General features: G+C 37.4%; 1 protein-coding gene across 1 annotated transcript; it reads left to right on the top strand.

Moving 5' to 3' along the window:
* The first annotated feature begins 4,200 nt into the window (after positions 1 to 4,200).
* LOC113325423 lies at positions 4,201 to 7,522 on the top strand. The gene is made up of 4 exons (XM_026573660.1): positions 4,201 to 4,330; positions 4,434 to 4,748; positions 4,917 to 5,266; positions 7,436 to 7,522. The coding sequence occupies exons 1-4, from the start codon at positions 4,201 to 4,203 to the stop codon at positions 7,520 to 7,522; spliced, it is 882 nt and encodes a 293-aa protein (XP_026429445.1).
* The last annotated feature ends 9,119 nt before the right edge of the window (positions 7,523 to 16,641 follow it).

Below are 16,641 nucleotides of genomic sequence, written 5' to 3' on the forward strand. Positions count from 1 at the left end.
GTCATGTTGCCAGGGACAATACTACCAAGGTTAGTTTATTGTGACTTTTCTTGAGTTGTTCCTCATTCTTTCGGAATTCCTTATCTTGTTATTCATTTCTACTATTCTTGGTGTTGTTCTTGTTTACAGCTTTCTGGATCGGTTCGAATAATTGTCCGGAGCAGAAGTAAGCTTGCAACGTCATCGGGTATTATTGAACAGTAGAGTAAGTAGTCATAAATCATTTTAGCGATTGTTATCCATACTAGGTGTACGCCCGTGCGTTGCACGGGATCAGATTGATTATCCCGAAATACCTCCCATAGTGTTCTCCAAAAATATGTCGTGTCACTGCCAATCGCCCCTCATGTTAAAATACTTTAATCAGTTCCACATTACTGGATTTCATGCGAAAGCAGTGTTCTCATTTTTACTGCAACTCGCTGATAATTCTTCAACTACATACTTTGTTACATAATTGGATTTTATGCAGAACCCCAAAATTACATTACAGAAACCCAAAATTATTACATGTCAGAAAATGCACTTAGTTAGCAACACATTAGAACTGTCCTCAATACAAAGGAGAACATGGTTCCTAGAGATATGGTGCTTTTACCTGTGTTTCCGGGACTATCCGCCTTCTCTCTCTACCACCTGAAAGGAAAAGAACAGAAAACACGCTCCATGAAACATAGTTCATCAAAAATCATCAAAACAGTATCATTTTTTCTTTACAACCATGTTCGTAAAAACCAAAGATATGTACATGAAATTTTCATGTAATAAATATTGCATAAGCACTTGAACGTTGAAGATATATACCGGAAACTAAAATAATAATCTGTCCAAGTAAAATCATATTGGTCATCTCTTCTCTGGGCCTTTAACAATTGTTCTAGACACATCTTTTCCTAGTTTGTTTGTGCAATTCCTTCTCTGTGTATAAAAGAAGTCTCATTCTTTGTTCATGATGTATAATTAAAGAAGCCAACGCAATTACTATAGAGTCTCAGATGATAAACTATTAGACACGAAGAGGTTTTCCCAAATTAAAGATGCCAAAGTTCGACTGAAATTCTCCAAAGCAATTATTGGCTTATTATCTGAAAAACATATTAAAAATAAAAATCCAAAAGACAAATGACAGTATATATATTGGCAAAAGAAGATGAGGTTGTAGCCCATGTTTTCACTGCCAGGTGCGAAAAGATTAAAACTTTACAAAAACTCACTTGATCATTTGCACAATTATAGATATAAATGTAAGATTATTAGGTTAAGAATACCACGTTGATGAATCGGAGGAACTCTAAAACAAAAACGACGAATTGGAGGTACCGTACAATTGTGACATTAATGTATACTACAGAAAGGGGTCTATCGTATAATGGATGTCTAAACCACACTTATCAAACATAAGAATGTTTCGAGAGGCATCTGCATTCTTATCACAATCCAGGATAATTTTTCAAGCAGTCTCAGTCCATTTTTTATCTATTTTACATATCATGGGTGAGATGGAGACATTGCGGAGATGCCGATAGCGCCATCTAGGGAGTCACCATACCACATATGATTGCACTTTCAACTACATAAGATGCCATCTTTGTTTCATAAAGAAATAAGGATATACACAACAATGACTTCATCGATAGCAGAAAAAAAGAAGTAAGAGATTTAAGCAAACCTTTGCAGTTTGTTTGTTATATGGGTGAATGGAATCTTCACGTAGAGCTCACGTAGAGCATAAGTATTATTGTGGTTTTGAGCAGCAAAAGGGTCAGGTGCGAAAGGCTACACCACAATTAATGTAGAAAGCTATGAAATCAACAAAAACCAAGCTATTCTTAATGGATTTCTTAGGCACAACAGCAGGAACAAAAGAAAAAAAAAATACAGGGCAAAAGAAGCAATACGAATAGGAGAAAAAATAATGGTTCTGCCTATAGAAAAAAACGATCTGTAGATGAGGCGAGAAAGAAAGAAAGAATCGAAATTGGGAGAACAGTGGTGCGGCTAGAGAAATAAAATAGGGTTTGGAAAAAAGATCTAATATTGCCGGAAAAAAAAAGAGAGAAGTGGGGTCGATGATAGGCAAAATTGGTGGTGTGAAAGAACGGAAGATTTCTATTAGTCTAAATATTTTTAGTGGGGCCAGAAGTTCTAGAATTTGAGTTTGATACAACTTTTAACCACATCAGAGTATTTTCTTATATATATAATTGCACGTGATTGTTATAAAGTAGGTAACGATCTTTTCGGTATGTTGTCCACATCATTCACCCATCCATGCCTCATAAATACTTCTTTCGAATTGTTCAGAATTTTCTTTCTCTCTGAGCTTTATTCTTCCTTTTGTTCTTTCAGGTGAGATGCACGGTTCTCAAGTTGCATCCTCCGGCATCAATATTCAGGTATCTTTTCGATTTTCCCTTCTTTTCTCGAAAATAATGAATTATCTTAACATGTGAATCTCCCATCAGGATTCTCTGATGGAATGCACTGAAAACTTTGGAGAAACACAGGTGCTCATGGCAGCTCCGGGGCACAGCATTTCGAAGACCAAGCTCCAATCACCCCGACTCCCATCGGTAGCCCTGGGTCTTTGATTAAAAATCCTTGTTGGTTTGATTTCAAAGGGAATTCTGTCCCTGTTGCCTCCGCATATTCTCACTTTATTTCGGTTTACAATTTCCCGGGGTCTCCGTTGTTAAATGATTATTACAAGCTTATCGTGGAGAAATATGGTCATATATCTTCTACAACAGTTCTCTTTGGGTGTTTGGCTGAAACTGTGTGTGATTTCAATAATAGGGTGAAAACTAGGTGGTGTTGGCGAACGTGACCAAAACTAAATGTATTTTGGTATTTGGACGTTTCTGTCCTTACCTTTTTATTTTATGACCTATTTTTCCCTGGCGGTTCCCAACATCCGATTTTTTTATTAATTTTTTCTTTTTACAGTTACCGGTTATTATTTAACTGTGGCTTACGTGGGTGTTCGGATAACATATCCAGACACCGTATAAATGTCGAGAGGATAGGCATAAGGGATGCTATCAGAGTCCCGACATCAACTTTTGTGGAGTCCCGACACTGGATATTTGGATCTCATTATACGTTTGCTAAACGTGATTATCAAAAAATTATACAATCATTAGTGAAATAGTTATCACTAATCGGCCTCGATGTCTAAATGTTGTTACTCAAATCTTGTATTTCTCGTCTTCCTCTTCACTTCTATTTCTTCCGTTTTTCTTTTTCCACGGAACACACACCACACCCAGCTTCTTCTTCTTCTTCTTCTTCTTCCTGTTACTGGTTCTTGTTATTTCCTTTTCTGGTCATGTTCATATTGTCCTCTTGTCAGTTCCACTGATCTGTAATCTCATGTATGAAAAATCCGTCTTCCTAAAATCTTGATGTAAAAATTGGATTTCTAATCTTTTTCCCCATTTTGACTTCCACGTCTGGATATAGATTGAAAATTAGGCTAGGGTTTTGATGTTTTATATGTTTATGCATCTTTGATGTTTTCTTTTTGGGTTCAATTTCATCTTTGATGATAATGTTAAACTGGATATAAAATTTTGATTTTGATTTCATGGGTTTAATAGGCAATTTCTTAGTGTTAGATTCGAATTTTGGTTACGAAATTATGCCACTGTTTGATTTTGGTTGTACGGATTTTAAAGAGGAATTAAGCAAACATCTGATATGGTTGTACATATCAATAACAAACTAGCATGTTTGTACATACTAGGGTACTTCTCATATTGTGTAACTGTGTTGAATTTTTAATATTTTGATGTTACTATGTTGAATTTTTGGTGTTCGATGAACACTCATTTTTGATAGAACAATTTCTGGAGATGTATGAGCTGGTTTAGTGTTGCTCATACAGAGCTCATTCTCTCTAGTAGTGTTGGTGAAGCAAGACTCTCTTAAACTATAAAATCACTGTTATTAATTTTCTTGCTCAGGTTACAAGTGATGATAGAAATACCTATTTATAGGCTACAATGGACTCTCTAGTTTTGTCTAGAGTTTTCCTTTGTCAGTCACTCATTACAACCGTCTTTGACTAGCACCACATCCCTATAATACTCTAGGATACATCACACTTATCAATTTCTTTTTGTATACATAACTCTCTGGTCTTGGCAACAAACTGACATGGTGACTCTTGTTTGTTCATTCTAGGGTGATAAGCAATAAATGTGTGAAGACATGAAGAGAGGACTAGGTATCACCATCACTGACAAGCAGGGTCTCACTGGTTGTAAACGGGTAATTGAAACGGTTAGAGGTTCTCCTGAACAGTCATACCAGCACCTGGTCAGTCACAGTAACATGCTTGAACACAACCCAGGAACGCAAACAACAATTGAACCCGATACAAATGGTGGTTTTTTGTATTATTTTTTTTGCGCTGGGCGTATCATTACAAGGATTCAAGTATTGGTGTAGACCCGCATTTGCTGTGTATGGTATGCATCTAAGTGGGGAACGCAGAGGAACTCTACTTTCGGCAATTGCGTATGATGCCAATGGAAAAATGTACCCTATTGTGTTTGCCATCGTTGATTCTGAGAACGGTGATTCATGTTTATGGTTCATGCAAAAGTTATTCAATGCGCTTGGTCACGAGTATTCGGTGAGAAAGGATCTAGTTGTGTGTTCAGACAGATCGGCAGGCTTCGAATCAGCGATTGCGGAAGTGTTTCCTGAAGCATGCCATGTGTATTGCGCATACCATATTAAAGGTATCTAACAACAACACTTTATAGTCGTGTTACATTTGTTAGAAACTCATATCTTTTAAATTTTAACCCTTGAGTTATGTAGCGCGGGACAGCTCCTAGTTATCTTTGCCGATGTAGTTTACATATAATATTGAGGGCATATTCAGTTGTCATTTTTTCACAATGCAGAGAATATCATCAGGAGGTACCACAACTTCGCCTCTGCTAAGGCATTTATGAGAGCTACGAAAACGTACACTATAGATGGTTATCGGAGGGCTATGTTACAAGTCAAAAAGGATAAGGCAGTTTTTTCCTATGTGCAGGAACTTCATCCAAGGAATTGGGCTAGGGTGAAAGCCAAGAGAGCCCGTTATACTCTCATAACAAAAAACATCTGTGAGAGTTGGAATAACCTACTTTTGAAGGCTAGAGATCTCCCTATAACCCATTTAGTGGATTTCATTCGAACAGAGCTGATGGGAGGGTTGGATTGCAGGCTTGCAGCCGTAGTGTTAGCTGGAGAAGTTGGATTGCAGGTACCCAATGTTGGCGCGGTGGTCAATCAGCCAACTGCAACAGCGCCAGCCCCAGCCAAAGCATAGATTAGAATTTTCTGGATGATTTCCGACCCTCTTGTTAGAATGTACGTTTTTATTTTGAACCAAAAGATTGTCATGCGCTTTAACCTTCAAGTACCCTTGCAAAGTAAAACTCTTCTGGTTATGTAAGTTGTTAAGCCTTATAAGGCAATGAACTTTATCAGTGTTAACTATGTTTTAAAATTCAGCGTCCTGGAAAATTTATCTATATCGTTATATTAGAAGAACAAGCAAACTAAAGGTCGTCTTGCTTGTCCAAGGCTTATCAACAAGATAAGTCATTTGTAAGCTGACATAATAATAGGTTCCATTTGTGTGCAGCTATTATCCGCAATAAGAATAATATGTTGTGCAAGAAATATCTACAACTTATTATGGTCCTTAAAACCTGTGCAGGAAATATCCACAAAAAATATCTTACCAAATCTCTCTTCGAAACAATTATCTATTGATCCTAACTCAATAATCTAATTCATAAGAAACAAACATTTGAAAATCAACAACCATGAACCATCTATAAATAGAGATCACTACAATATCCACGGTGTTCTTCTAGTGTGCTGCTATTATCCGCAACAAGAATAATATGTTGTGCATGAAATATCTACAACTTATTATGGTCCCTCAAACCTGTGCAGGAAATATCCACAAAAAAAAATCGTACCAGAAACAATTATCTATTGATCCTAACTCAATAATCTAATTCATCAGAAATAAACATTTGAAAATCAACAACCATGAACCATCTAGAAATAGATATCACTACAATATCCATTTAAAGTGCAGGCACCCATATCCTTGATATTACTTTCAGGCCCATCCAGATGTGTAGCCAGCCTCAGATTCACAACTGACGATCACATGTTATTTGAAGTTGGCATTGGAAATAAAAAACCGGATTGGTTAAATGCTAACTGAACAGTATGAAAATCATAAACTGCGGGTAAGCAGTTTTTGATTGGAAATCAAAAATGCTAACATTGGAAATCAAAAACCACTTTCTTGAACACAAGTACACAACAACAAGAAATGAACAAAACCCAGGCTCCCATGTGAAGTTGAATTTTTTCGGTGGGTTTCTTTAACAAGAATGGTACAATGTTAGGTTTGAATATAATGAGCAAATTCAAAAGCAAAAGTTAAATTATTTCTTACATATGAGTAAGAAACTATACTAAAAGAAAACAAAGGACCCTAGAGAGAAAATTGCAGGCTTGCAGCATGATGGTGCAAAACAGATTAACCATTTACATTGACGTCTTCAAGGACCACGACTTTCATTCAGCTTCAACTGCAACTGCAACTGCAACCATTTAGAGCACCATCTTATAAGCAAAGTAACATGTAAACTGAGGGTAAGCAAAGACAGGCATGATGTACAACAAGTATAAACTGAAGGTCAAATTTATGAAATTTATAATCAGACAAAGCAAAGATGCCATTGTAAGAATATCATCCTCTAATCATGTGTAAGATGAACTATATTAGCAACTTAGCATGCTTAACATAATCAGGGTTGTCATTTACAACTTATGCTGATGCATACAACTTTCTTTATCCTCTGAAGAGCACATGTTCTACATCTAGAAACATCAAGATGCATATGTACAGAAAGAAAAACATGCTAGTACTTGCTTTAACATGCTTTACGCTTAACCTCGCCATGTTTAAGCAAGTAATACCTTAGACTGGGTTGTGATCATCTTAGACAGTTGTTTCTAAAGACAATCACTTACAACAGCGACGGAGGAATATAGAGACAAATGGGGTCTCAAGACCCCACTGGTTTCTGGTTCCTAGTGTAAAATTGTATGGTTTTCTTGAAAATTCAGTCTCTTATGGGGGAAAAATGAATGGTTAGATTGATAATTATGTTGTTTTCTAAGGTTAAATGAGTACAAGTGAGAAAGAAAAATTTCTAGACCCCACCTAGAACGAGCCTTGGCTCCGTCGCTGACTTACAACATAACACTCTAAGCTAAGTTCTTTTATAAGGGAGCTCTTCTTCTGCTTCTATTAACTTATATTCTAATAGCAGAAAAATACTTTAAATAAGGCTAGAAGGGAGTTCACTCACTGGTCATTCATTGCAATGTTAATTTGCAGGTCAAAGTTTTAACAGCTTCACTCCTAGTCATTCATATAGATTCTGGAAGTATAGAATATGAAGTTAGGAAAGGCAACAATACTTAACTAGTTAACTACAACTAGGTAATGTGAAGCTTCATAACTTGGCACTCTGTTTATCTTTCATGTAGATTCTGCCAGGCAATCACTGCAATTGGTCCTGCAACAAATCAAATTCCATAAGCTCTCCCACCAGGGTAATCCAATAGTAAGAAAGAGGAAATCTAGCAAGTATACAAGTGAAGTTTAACAGGTAATCTAGCAGGTACACAAGTTGATTCCAACCCCACTGCAGTTTACTTCTCACCAGCGTGCAAGTATAAACTGAAGGTCAAAATCCACAAATTCAAACTTAATAGTACAAGTATAACCATTTGAAGTTTCATACTTTTCTGGAATGGTACAGAGACCAAGGCTCCTAATTTTTAAAACCACTCAATTTATATTATCTCTCAAATTGTCTTATACAAGTCCATGGAAAGCTACTTCTGTGGTTTCCTGACTGTGATTCTACAAAACAAGACAAATACCTATGCAATCAGTACTTCGATATGTAAATAACTTTTGATCCTTTCAGGAACCAATATTGGATGTAAATAACTTTTGATCCTTTCAGGAATCAATATTGGAATTAACAATGGAGGTTGTAGAATCATACCAGGAAGTGTAGGAAACATCCACAAAGATTCAGTAAAGTGTTTCAACAAATTGATGTAGTTGTGAAGATGCTACCTTGCCCCATGTGCTCCATACTATACCTTCCAAGTGATTTCTTTCCTATGTCGTCCTCTGTCTGTCAGACATAACATCTAGCTCTTCTCCTTGACTAGTAATTTTTTGACAGAGGGCCGCACAAGAAATAAATGCTCACTTGGAAGGTGTAGAGCAAACACCCATAAAATTGAAATTAACATAATACAAGTGATTTCACAGATTAACAAATCGTATTATAAAAAAAAACCTAAAATCGATTCACAGATGAAACCCTAAAAAACAGACGGTGAAAAAAACCTAAAATTGATTCACAGATGAAACCCTAAAAAATAAACGATGAAAAAAACCTAAAATCGAAACTGATGATGATAAAAGACTTACGCAGTCGATAAACTGATGATTGAAACCCTAAAATCTATTAACCTCTTCTTAATCGATTCAGCTGATGGGAGAAAAAGAGAGAAGAAGACGGCAACTGAGAATGAAAGAGAGACTGAGAAATAAAATCGAAACTGAAGATTGAAACCCTAAAATCTATTAATCTCTTCTTAATCGATTCAGCTGATGGGAGAAAAAGAGAGAAGAAGACTGCAGCTGAGAATGAAAGAGAGACTGAGAAAAGAAATGAAATGAAAACTCGAGTAGAGATGGGAGGAGATAAAGACCAAGGGGAGAATTATCCTCTAGTTCAGCTTGGTGTGGGGTGGAAGCATCTGTCACGCATGTGAATGGCACACACGGAAACCTGTGCTTGTAAACAAGGTTGTTCATGTGAATAAAAATGGATACATCGAAATATGCTGTTGGGACCAAACCATCTGAACAACCCTTGTTTACAAATATTTTAGCGTGCAGCTGTTATCCACGGTGATACGGAAAGACCATAATAGCAAAGGGTGTTAGTTAGACATCTCTTCAACCATAGAGTTTGCTTTAAAAGGAAGGGCAACTAGATATTTTTTTCATCTCGCCTCTGCAATCTTAGAGTGAAACAAGAATATTAACTCAGAGACTCAATTTCATTCACATCTCAAAACAGACATGGTAAATGAAAGAGATATTGTTGAGGACGGTTTCAACGGGATTCCACCATCCTCAATTTTAATATCAAATTCACCAGCCTTGGAGAACCAACCTCAATTTCAATCTCAACTCTCCGCACCTCAATTTTAATCTCATTCTCCATTTATGAATAGCAGTTACGAAGGTGGGAGTAGCAGTTCTGGTGGTGATGATGGTGATAAAGGTAAATCCCCAGAGGAAACTCCCAAACCAAGTGAGACAGATGGGGGTTCTGGTAATGGATGGATTATAAATGCAACCAACCCCAGATTTGGAACTCTTACTGCGCTTGAAGGTGTTGTACTTGTGGGTGATCGATTTTTGGTCGCCGGTGGAAGGCAAATGGGTTTTCAGACGATAGTGTTGTCCTCCGAGACAAGATCACATATACGTATGCTTGCAGCGAGATTGGAGATATATGGGGGTTATGGTAATGGATGGGTTATAAATGCGACCCACCCCCGATTTGGAACTATTCCTGTGCTTGAAGGTGTTGCTCTTGTGGCTGATCGATTTTTGGTCTCCGGTGGAGTGCAGATGGGATTTGACCACAGTTTCCTTCCGATATAAGATCACTTATCTGTATGCTTGCATTGAGACCCAGAGCTCCTGAAAGTGGTCTTGTCTTTCCAATCTTGGATCTTTATTGTCCACATATTACCAGACCTGCAGCCGTACTTTTAGCCGAAGAAGTTGGATTGCAGGTACCCAATGTTGGCCCGGTGGTCAATCAGCCAACTGCAACAGCCCCATCCCCAGCCCCTAGCCAAAGAAACACCACCACCAAAATAATTCAAATAAGTGTGAACAAGGGTAAGCCCTGGATCAGAAATTTTTGGACGGTCTCCGACTCTCTAGTTTAGAAGCAATGCATGTTTTTATTTTGAACCAAAACATTGTCATGCGCTTTAACCTTCAAGTGCCCTTGCAAAGTAAAACTCTTCTGGTTATCTAAGATGTTAAGCCTTATAAGGCAATGACCTATCACAGTGCACGATGGTAATGGATTGAAGTGTTGAACTTATATTCTGAACATGTAAACTGCGAGTAAGCAAAGACAGGCATGATGTACAGCAAGTATAAACTGAAGGTCAAATTTATGAAATGAGCATACAAAACAAAGATAACCACTGCAATAAGAAAACTAAGACCTACAATTCTCAAATTGGAACAACATTATAAATTCATTTCAACAAAGATTAAACTAATAACATTAGACTACTGTAATATAGTTAAAAACCTGGTGCTGTGTTAAGTATTAAAAAAATACTGTGCTTTCAACCAAAATATACTACAAAAGATATTTTTTCAAGGAAAGCTTCCCTATTATATCCAGATTTATGGCTGATTAGCATTAGGAGCATTCCACACAATGGCATTTACACATGGCCTCAATATTTTGGCTGCCATTTTATGCCTCATTTCGTGGCATATTTCTCTGGATTTTTTATCATCCATTTCAATAGATTTGTTGGATTTTGCATACCTTTTCATTAGATAGCATGTAAAGAGGAGGCAGTCTGGCTTAGGTCCTTGCTGTGGACATGCAAATTGACGAACCTTTAGGTTATCTATTGTTACCACTAAGTGTGTGTTTACTATTGGTGTGATAAACACTGCCATTGTCTATGCATCTTTAAGGCATGGATCTACAATGCTACCGCCAACCAATGAGTTCAGGAACCGCCACTCTCTGCATTTAACATCCAATACCAATAGAGTCCAGTGATGTACTGAGGCTCTTGGGTCCAGACTTATATTCATGGGAATGAAGAGGAGGTCCAGGTTGTCCAGATCCATTTTTCGATAGGTTTACGAACAATTTCATCTATTTGAACTTGATAACCCTTACGGACAGCATACTGCATTTTCTCCCCCATAATTCAATTTGGTGAACTTCATTCAGAAATCATGGGTTAAATTAAACAAAAAGTCACAAAACAAAACAAAACAGAGAAAGTCGAAGAACTAACCCATCCCATAGGGTCCAAGTACGCACACTTATTGTACTTTGGATTTTTCGTCTGATGGTCTAATGCAGCTCCCATTCTCCTCCGTAATGTGTAGAACTGTATCGCTTGACTGTCAACAAAGTCGTCGAATAGTAGTTCTTTCAATGTATAACCGAGTACAATAACTTCTACATGTGCCTCATCAACATCATTTACATCCATGTGAAACGCTTCGTCACTACAGGGTTTCAACAAAACCATTATCATGTTAGTTCAGTAGATAAACAGGACACTATTGTAGTTTAGAAAACTCTAGGGAATGTTAAAGTCAGTTGTACAAATATTCTAGATAAGCAATTCTAATTCTATGCTCATATCATTCCGTAATATCATCGTGAGTTTCCAAATATCAAAAATTTAATAGTAGATATGATAAAACTTAAAGAGTGTTTTTACCTTGTTAAAGCGTGATTCCAGAATCTGGAAATCCTCATTTTGTCTTGTACATTCATTTTATGAAGCTTGTGACCAAACGGCTTCTTCGTAGTTGTGTGTGGGTCTATATGATCTTCTTCTTCAGCATCAGTATCTTATTCTTTAACATCAGTATCTTCTTCTTCTTCGGTATCATTAGCCGGTTCATTCAGGACTTCTCTCATTCTGGTGAAAATTTCATCAAGATCAATCTTGTATCTATCTAAAGGAATGACTTCTCCATCAGCTTTCAAACTATCTAGCACCTCCTTTTTGGACTGAACGTACTGAATAACAGTATACAAATTACACTCTCTAGATTCCAACTCAGCATAATCTTCATCTTTCTTCGCCAACACTTGTTTGTATATTTTCAATTTATTCTTCAACAACTGAATCCTTCTGTCCGGGCACAATTTACTAGTGTCAGGAACCACAGACTCGAGAGTCAATTGATGAGTGCTAAAAAGTGCATATTTCTATATATTTTTCTTGGCATTTAACTCATCTTTTGTGCATTAATTCTACATTTTATCCCATATTCTGTATTTTCATTGTTTTCAAGAATAAATATTTTTCTTACTTAATTTTGAATTTTTAGGTAATAAATAAAGATTGGATGAGTTGCGGAGCAAAAAGAGCAGAAAAGTAGTGAAAAGCCAGGAGGAATTACGCAAGGAAGCCGCGAAGAGTGATGTGCGGAAGACCAAAAAAAGGATAGAAATGGGCTTGAAGAAGAAAGTTGTTCTTAAAGAAGAAGTGGGCTCAAGGTTTTCCAAGCCCAAACTCATTTCCCAAACCCATATTCTATACCCAAAAGCCTAAAACCCAAATCCATACCCGCTTGCGTCTTCAGCCGTCAGATCAGTTCTCAGAAGCATCCGACGGTCGCTCCCTTGCTGTGCATCGAAGTTTGATATCTCCGCCTTACACTACAGTACCTAACTCCATCAAGTACCGTTCGTTTCGTTGTATCTCTTCATCCGACGGTCGCTCCATACCCATCTCCATCGCGTCGTTGGATTAATCCATAATCTTCTCATCCGACGTCTTTCACAAGCAGAACATCGAGATTTGATGGTTCCGTCTAACACCCAAACCAAACGAACCCTAAGAAAATTCTATCGGGTTTTCTTTCATCTCTTCCTTCTCCTTCCTCTCCATGTCTGCAAACCCATGTCCGCACCAACAGCTCCGCCACCAACTCTCTGCCACCACCACACCACCACCATCTCTTCTAAAACACCACCAACCCTAATCCCATCATTTTCCCTTCTCTTTAGCCACCTATTTTCCCAATTTCTACACGTTTTCTCTCTAAAACCCTAGCGTGTAAAATTGGTAAACTAGGTCGAAATGGAGAGCAATTGAAGGAATGGGTAGCATCAGGAGAAGAAATAGAAGATTGGGTCGATGCACTTGAGAGTTTTCAGAGATTAGGTAAACCTAATTTCAATCTTTATGAAACCCTAATTTTATGTTTTTTTGGAAAAACTTGTGCATGCATGTATAAATAGATGCTTTGGGACGTTGTAATGGATATGCCTGGGCTAGCCAGAGCACCAATTGAGACTTGGGTTAGCCAAGCTCAAGGGTTCAGTTCAATTCCAATTTTTGTATCAGTTCATGTTTATGATGTTATGATGTTCTAATCCATTCTGCTAGGGTTAAATGGAGCCCTTAATATTTTGCTAAATTGATTCATGTCTTAGTGGTGTTATTGCTGTACTTAATTGCTTAAGGGTAGATTTCATCTTAGTTCTACAACATATTACTTTCACCATGTATGTCATGCATCCTTGGTAGTTTGATCAATTCTATGTTGTTGTGCTGTAAATCATGCTTAAAATGAATAGATTTATCTTTTGATTAGTTGTGCTTTAATCAGACAATTAATACTTGTGATGAATGCTTTTTACCAGAGACAATGACATCACTGTAACTGAATTACTAAGCTAAGATTAGGTGGTGGACTCCAAGATCCTAGCAATCTCCATATCCACACTGAGATTTAGCTTTTGTCTTGACACTTTAGGATTCGAATTCAAGTGAGAAACATAGAAAATCAACACAACTCCCTCCTAGTCCCTGAGGACAAACCCCTTCTTACTCCACCTATCTACAACAACCCTGTATACTTGCAGGTGTAGTTGTAGGTTCTTTTGAAACCCTACCAAGTTTTTGGCGCCGCTGCCGGGGACTTGGCGTTGTGTTTTCGAAGCATTCTTATTTGCTGTTCTCCTTGCATTTAGTTCATCTAGCCTCACTTGCATATTCATCTTGCATATTCTCTGCACTGCATATCTTGCATCATGCATTGCATTCTTGCATCTTAGATTAACTTGCTGTTTTAGTAGCTGCTGTGTAGTGCAGCTGAAAGAAACTGATCTTTGCTGAGTCCAGGTACCTGCTGTGAAGCCCAAATAGAGCTGAGCTGCTTCTCCTGCTGCTTCTCCTGATCCTGCTGCTGCTCCTGATCCTGCTGCTGCTATTGCTGCTGTGCTCCTGTTGTTATTCCCTGGTGCTGCTGCCTGCTGAAGCTGGTGTAAGATAAAGCCCAACTGGGCTGTAAGCTGCAGAAGGAGAAGAAATTGAACCAAGCCCAACTGGGCCTTGAGTGTTGAAGCCAAAGCTTAGGATGATCCAAAGCCCAACTGGGCTTTTGCAACCAAACTGAACAGCTGGGCTGTGCTTCACAAGTAAGCCTAACCAATGAGCTAACCCAACTGGGCCTCATTAAAATTCAATTTGGGTTTGTAATAACTTATTTATTTTTAATTTGGGCTTGTAATAATTAATTTATTTTTATTTTGGGATTGTAATAATTTTTATTTTTATTTTCTTGTGTATTTTTTTTCTTATTTCTTTCTTTTGTGGGCTTGTTTAATTTTCTTTTTGAGTTTGTTTTAATTGCTTGAACTTTTGAACTTTGGACAAATGCGTTATGGGCTTCAAGTCCAATTAAATTGAGACAACAGTTCAAGTTGTAATTTAAAAAAAAAAAAAAGAAAAATAAAAAAACTGAACCAGGTTGGTTTGCAAACAAGCAGTGGGCCTGTTTTTCAAAGACGTGCAGTGGGCTTCGCAAAATACAACAGTGGGCTTGGTCTCTTCTCCCATTAAAAACCAAAAGTTTTCAAACCCATTAAGTCCAAATGTTTCCCATCAAAAACCAAATGTTTTTCATTCCCTTAAAAACCAAATTTTGAGCTTTGTAAACTCTTTACTTAGCCTTTGAGCCCAATCATGTCTAGATCTTTTTCTACAGTTGGGGAATACAACGAATCCCTTAGAGAACTTGCGTGTGGACAAATTTCACGTTATGAACCTCCCATAGACCATGATGTCAATAGTTATAGGAATTATTATGGACATTTTCAAAGTCCCGAGCCTCAATACATGAACCCTAATGACTATTCACACATGCATCATTCGCCACAACGTGAAAATGAACATTTTGCTAGTGCCTCATTCACACAATCATCTCTTGTGGATCAATTAGAAGCTCGAATCGCAGTTTTAGAAATGCAATCACATGAAGAATCTGTCACATCTAATTTTCTTAGGCAACCTAAAATCTATGCATGTCCCGCATGTGGTAGTTTAGACCACCCTGTTGAGAATTGTCATATTTTGCATAATTTTAGGCAATCTAGAGAAAATCCAAGGTATGAAATGCCCATAAATTGTGAGAATGGTAGTCATTGGGACCATAATCAATCCTTTGAGGGTTGCGATCAATCTTTTATAAACCCTAATGACCATGCACACATGTACCAATCACCACAATTTGAACATGAAGAATTTTGTACTCCCATGAATTTAGACTCCACCACAGAAGCTTTCAGACTTAGTGAGCAAAACTTCGATAGATCTACATCACGAATTCAGGCATATTTAGATCAGATTTTGCTTCACCTACAAAAGGAGGAAATTCATGAGGAAATGTATGTTGTCCCTAATGAAGTGTCTAGTCCCATCCATGTAAATGATGTTGAATATGAACCTAATTTAGAGGAACATGAATCGACTAATGACACCATCACTTTTAATGAGGACCAATATGCATGCTACCATGATGATGATTATGATGATATGATGATATGTTAGAAGAACATGAAAATATTGTGGAACCTGTTGGTTCAATAACATATGGCTTCTCGCCTTCGACCTGCATGAATGTTGTTCTTTCTAATACTCATTGTAATTCATATGATTTTGATATTGACATGGGATTCGTACAATTATTCTGTGAAGATGAGCATGACATAGGAATAGTTGAATCTTCTGTAGACACTAATATGCATGAAAATATATTTGATGTGTCTGATTCTCTACCTAGGTCACATTGTGATATTTCTCCTGATTTGCCGATGCATGAGAATAAATTTGTTGATGATGTTGATGATTCTGAGTGTGAACTTGCTAAACTGATTGGATTGTGAGCATGATGTGACATGTGTGGATGATTTAGGAGATTTTGATTTGATTAATAATGACGCACCTATTCTCCTACATGAGTCACAATCTGTTAGCCTTCCACCCAACCTAGATTTGGTTTGTACCAATATTTAAAACCAATTTCTCTGAGAATGCCCAACCTAGGTTTGGAACTGTGTGCTTCCCAAGTCCTCTTGGACTATTTTGCTTCCAAATATAATACATTTGAGGAACCACAGTTGGAAATAGCATGTTTGCCCGTCCCTAGCACAGTTCATTTTGAGCTAGACCTTGTGCATGATGAACCCCCAAAACTGCGCGATTTTGTTTTCAAAATTATATCTTCTGTAAAATCCAGGTTTGGGGGTAGCTCATTTTGTTTCACAGTTTCACTTGCGTTTCTTTCCTGTTATTATTGTGTGAAGCTGTTGAAATGTCTACACTTTGTCTTTTGGGTTGATCCTCAACTCTTTAGATTGTTAGTGTATGGTGAATTTTTTTGTATATAATCCAGTAGATAAAAATTTTAAAAAACCTTTTGTT

This window comes from Papaver somniferum, chromosome 1 (genome assembly GCF_003573695.1).
Source record: "Papaver somniferum cultivar HN1 chromosome 1, ASM357369v1, whole genome shotgun sequence".
Classification (NCBI taxonomy): domain Eukaryota; kingdom Viridiplantae; phylum Streptophyta; class Magnoliopsida; order Ranunculales; family Papaveraceae; genus Papaver; species Papaver somniferum.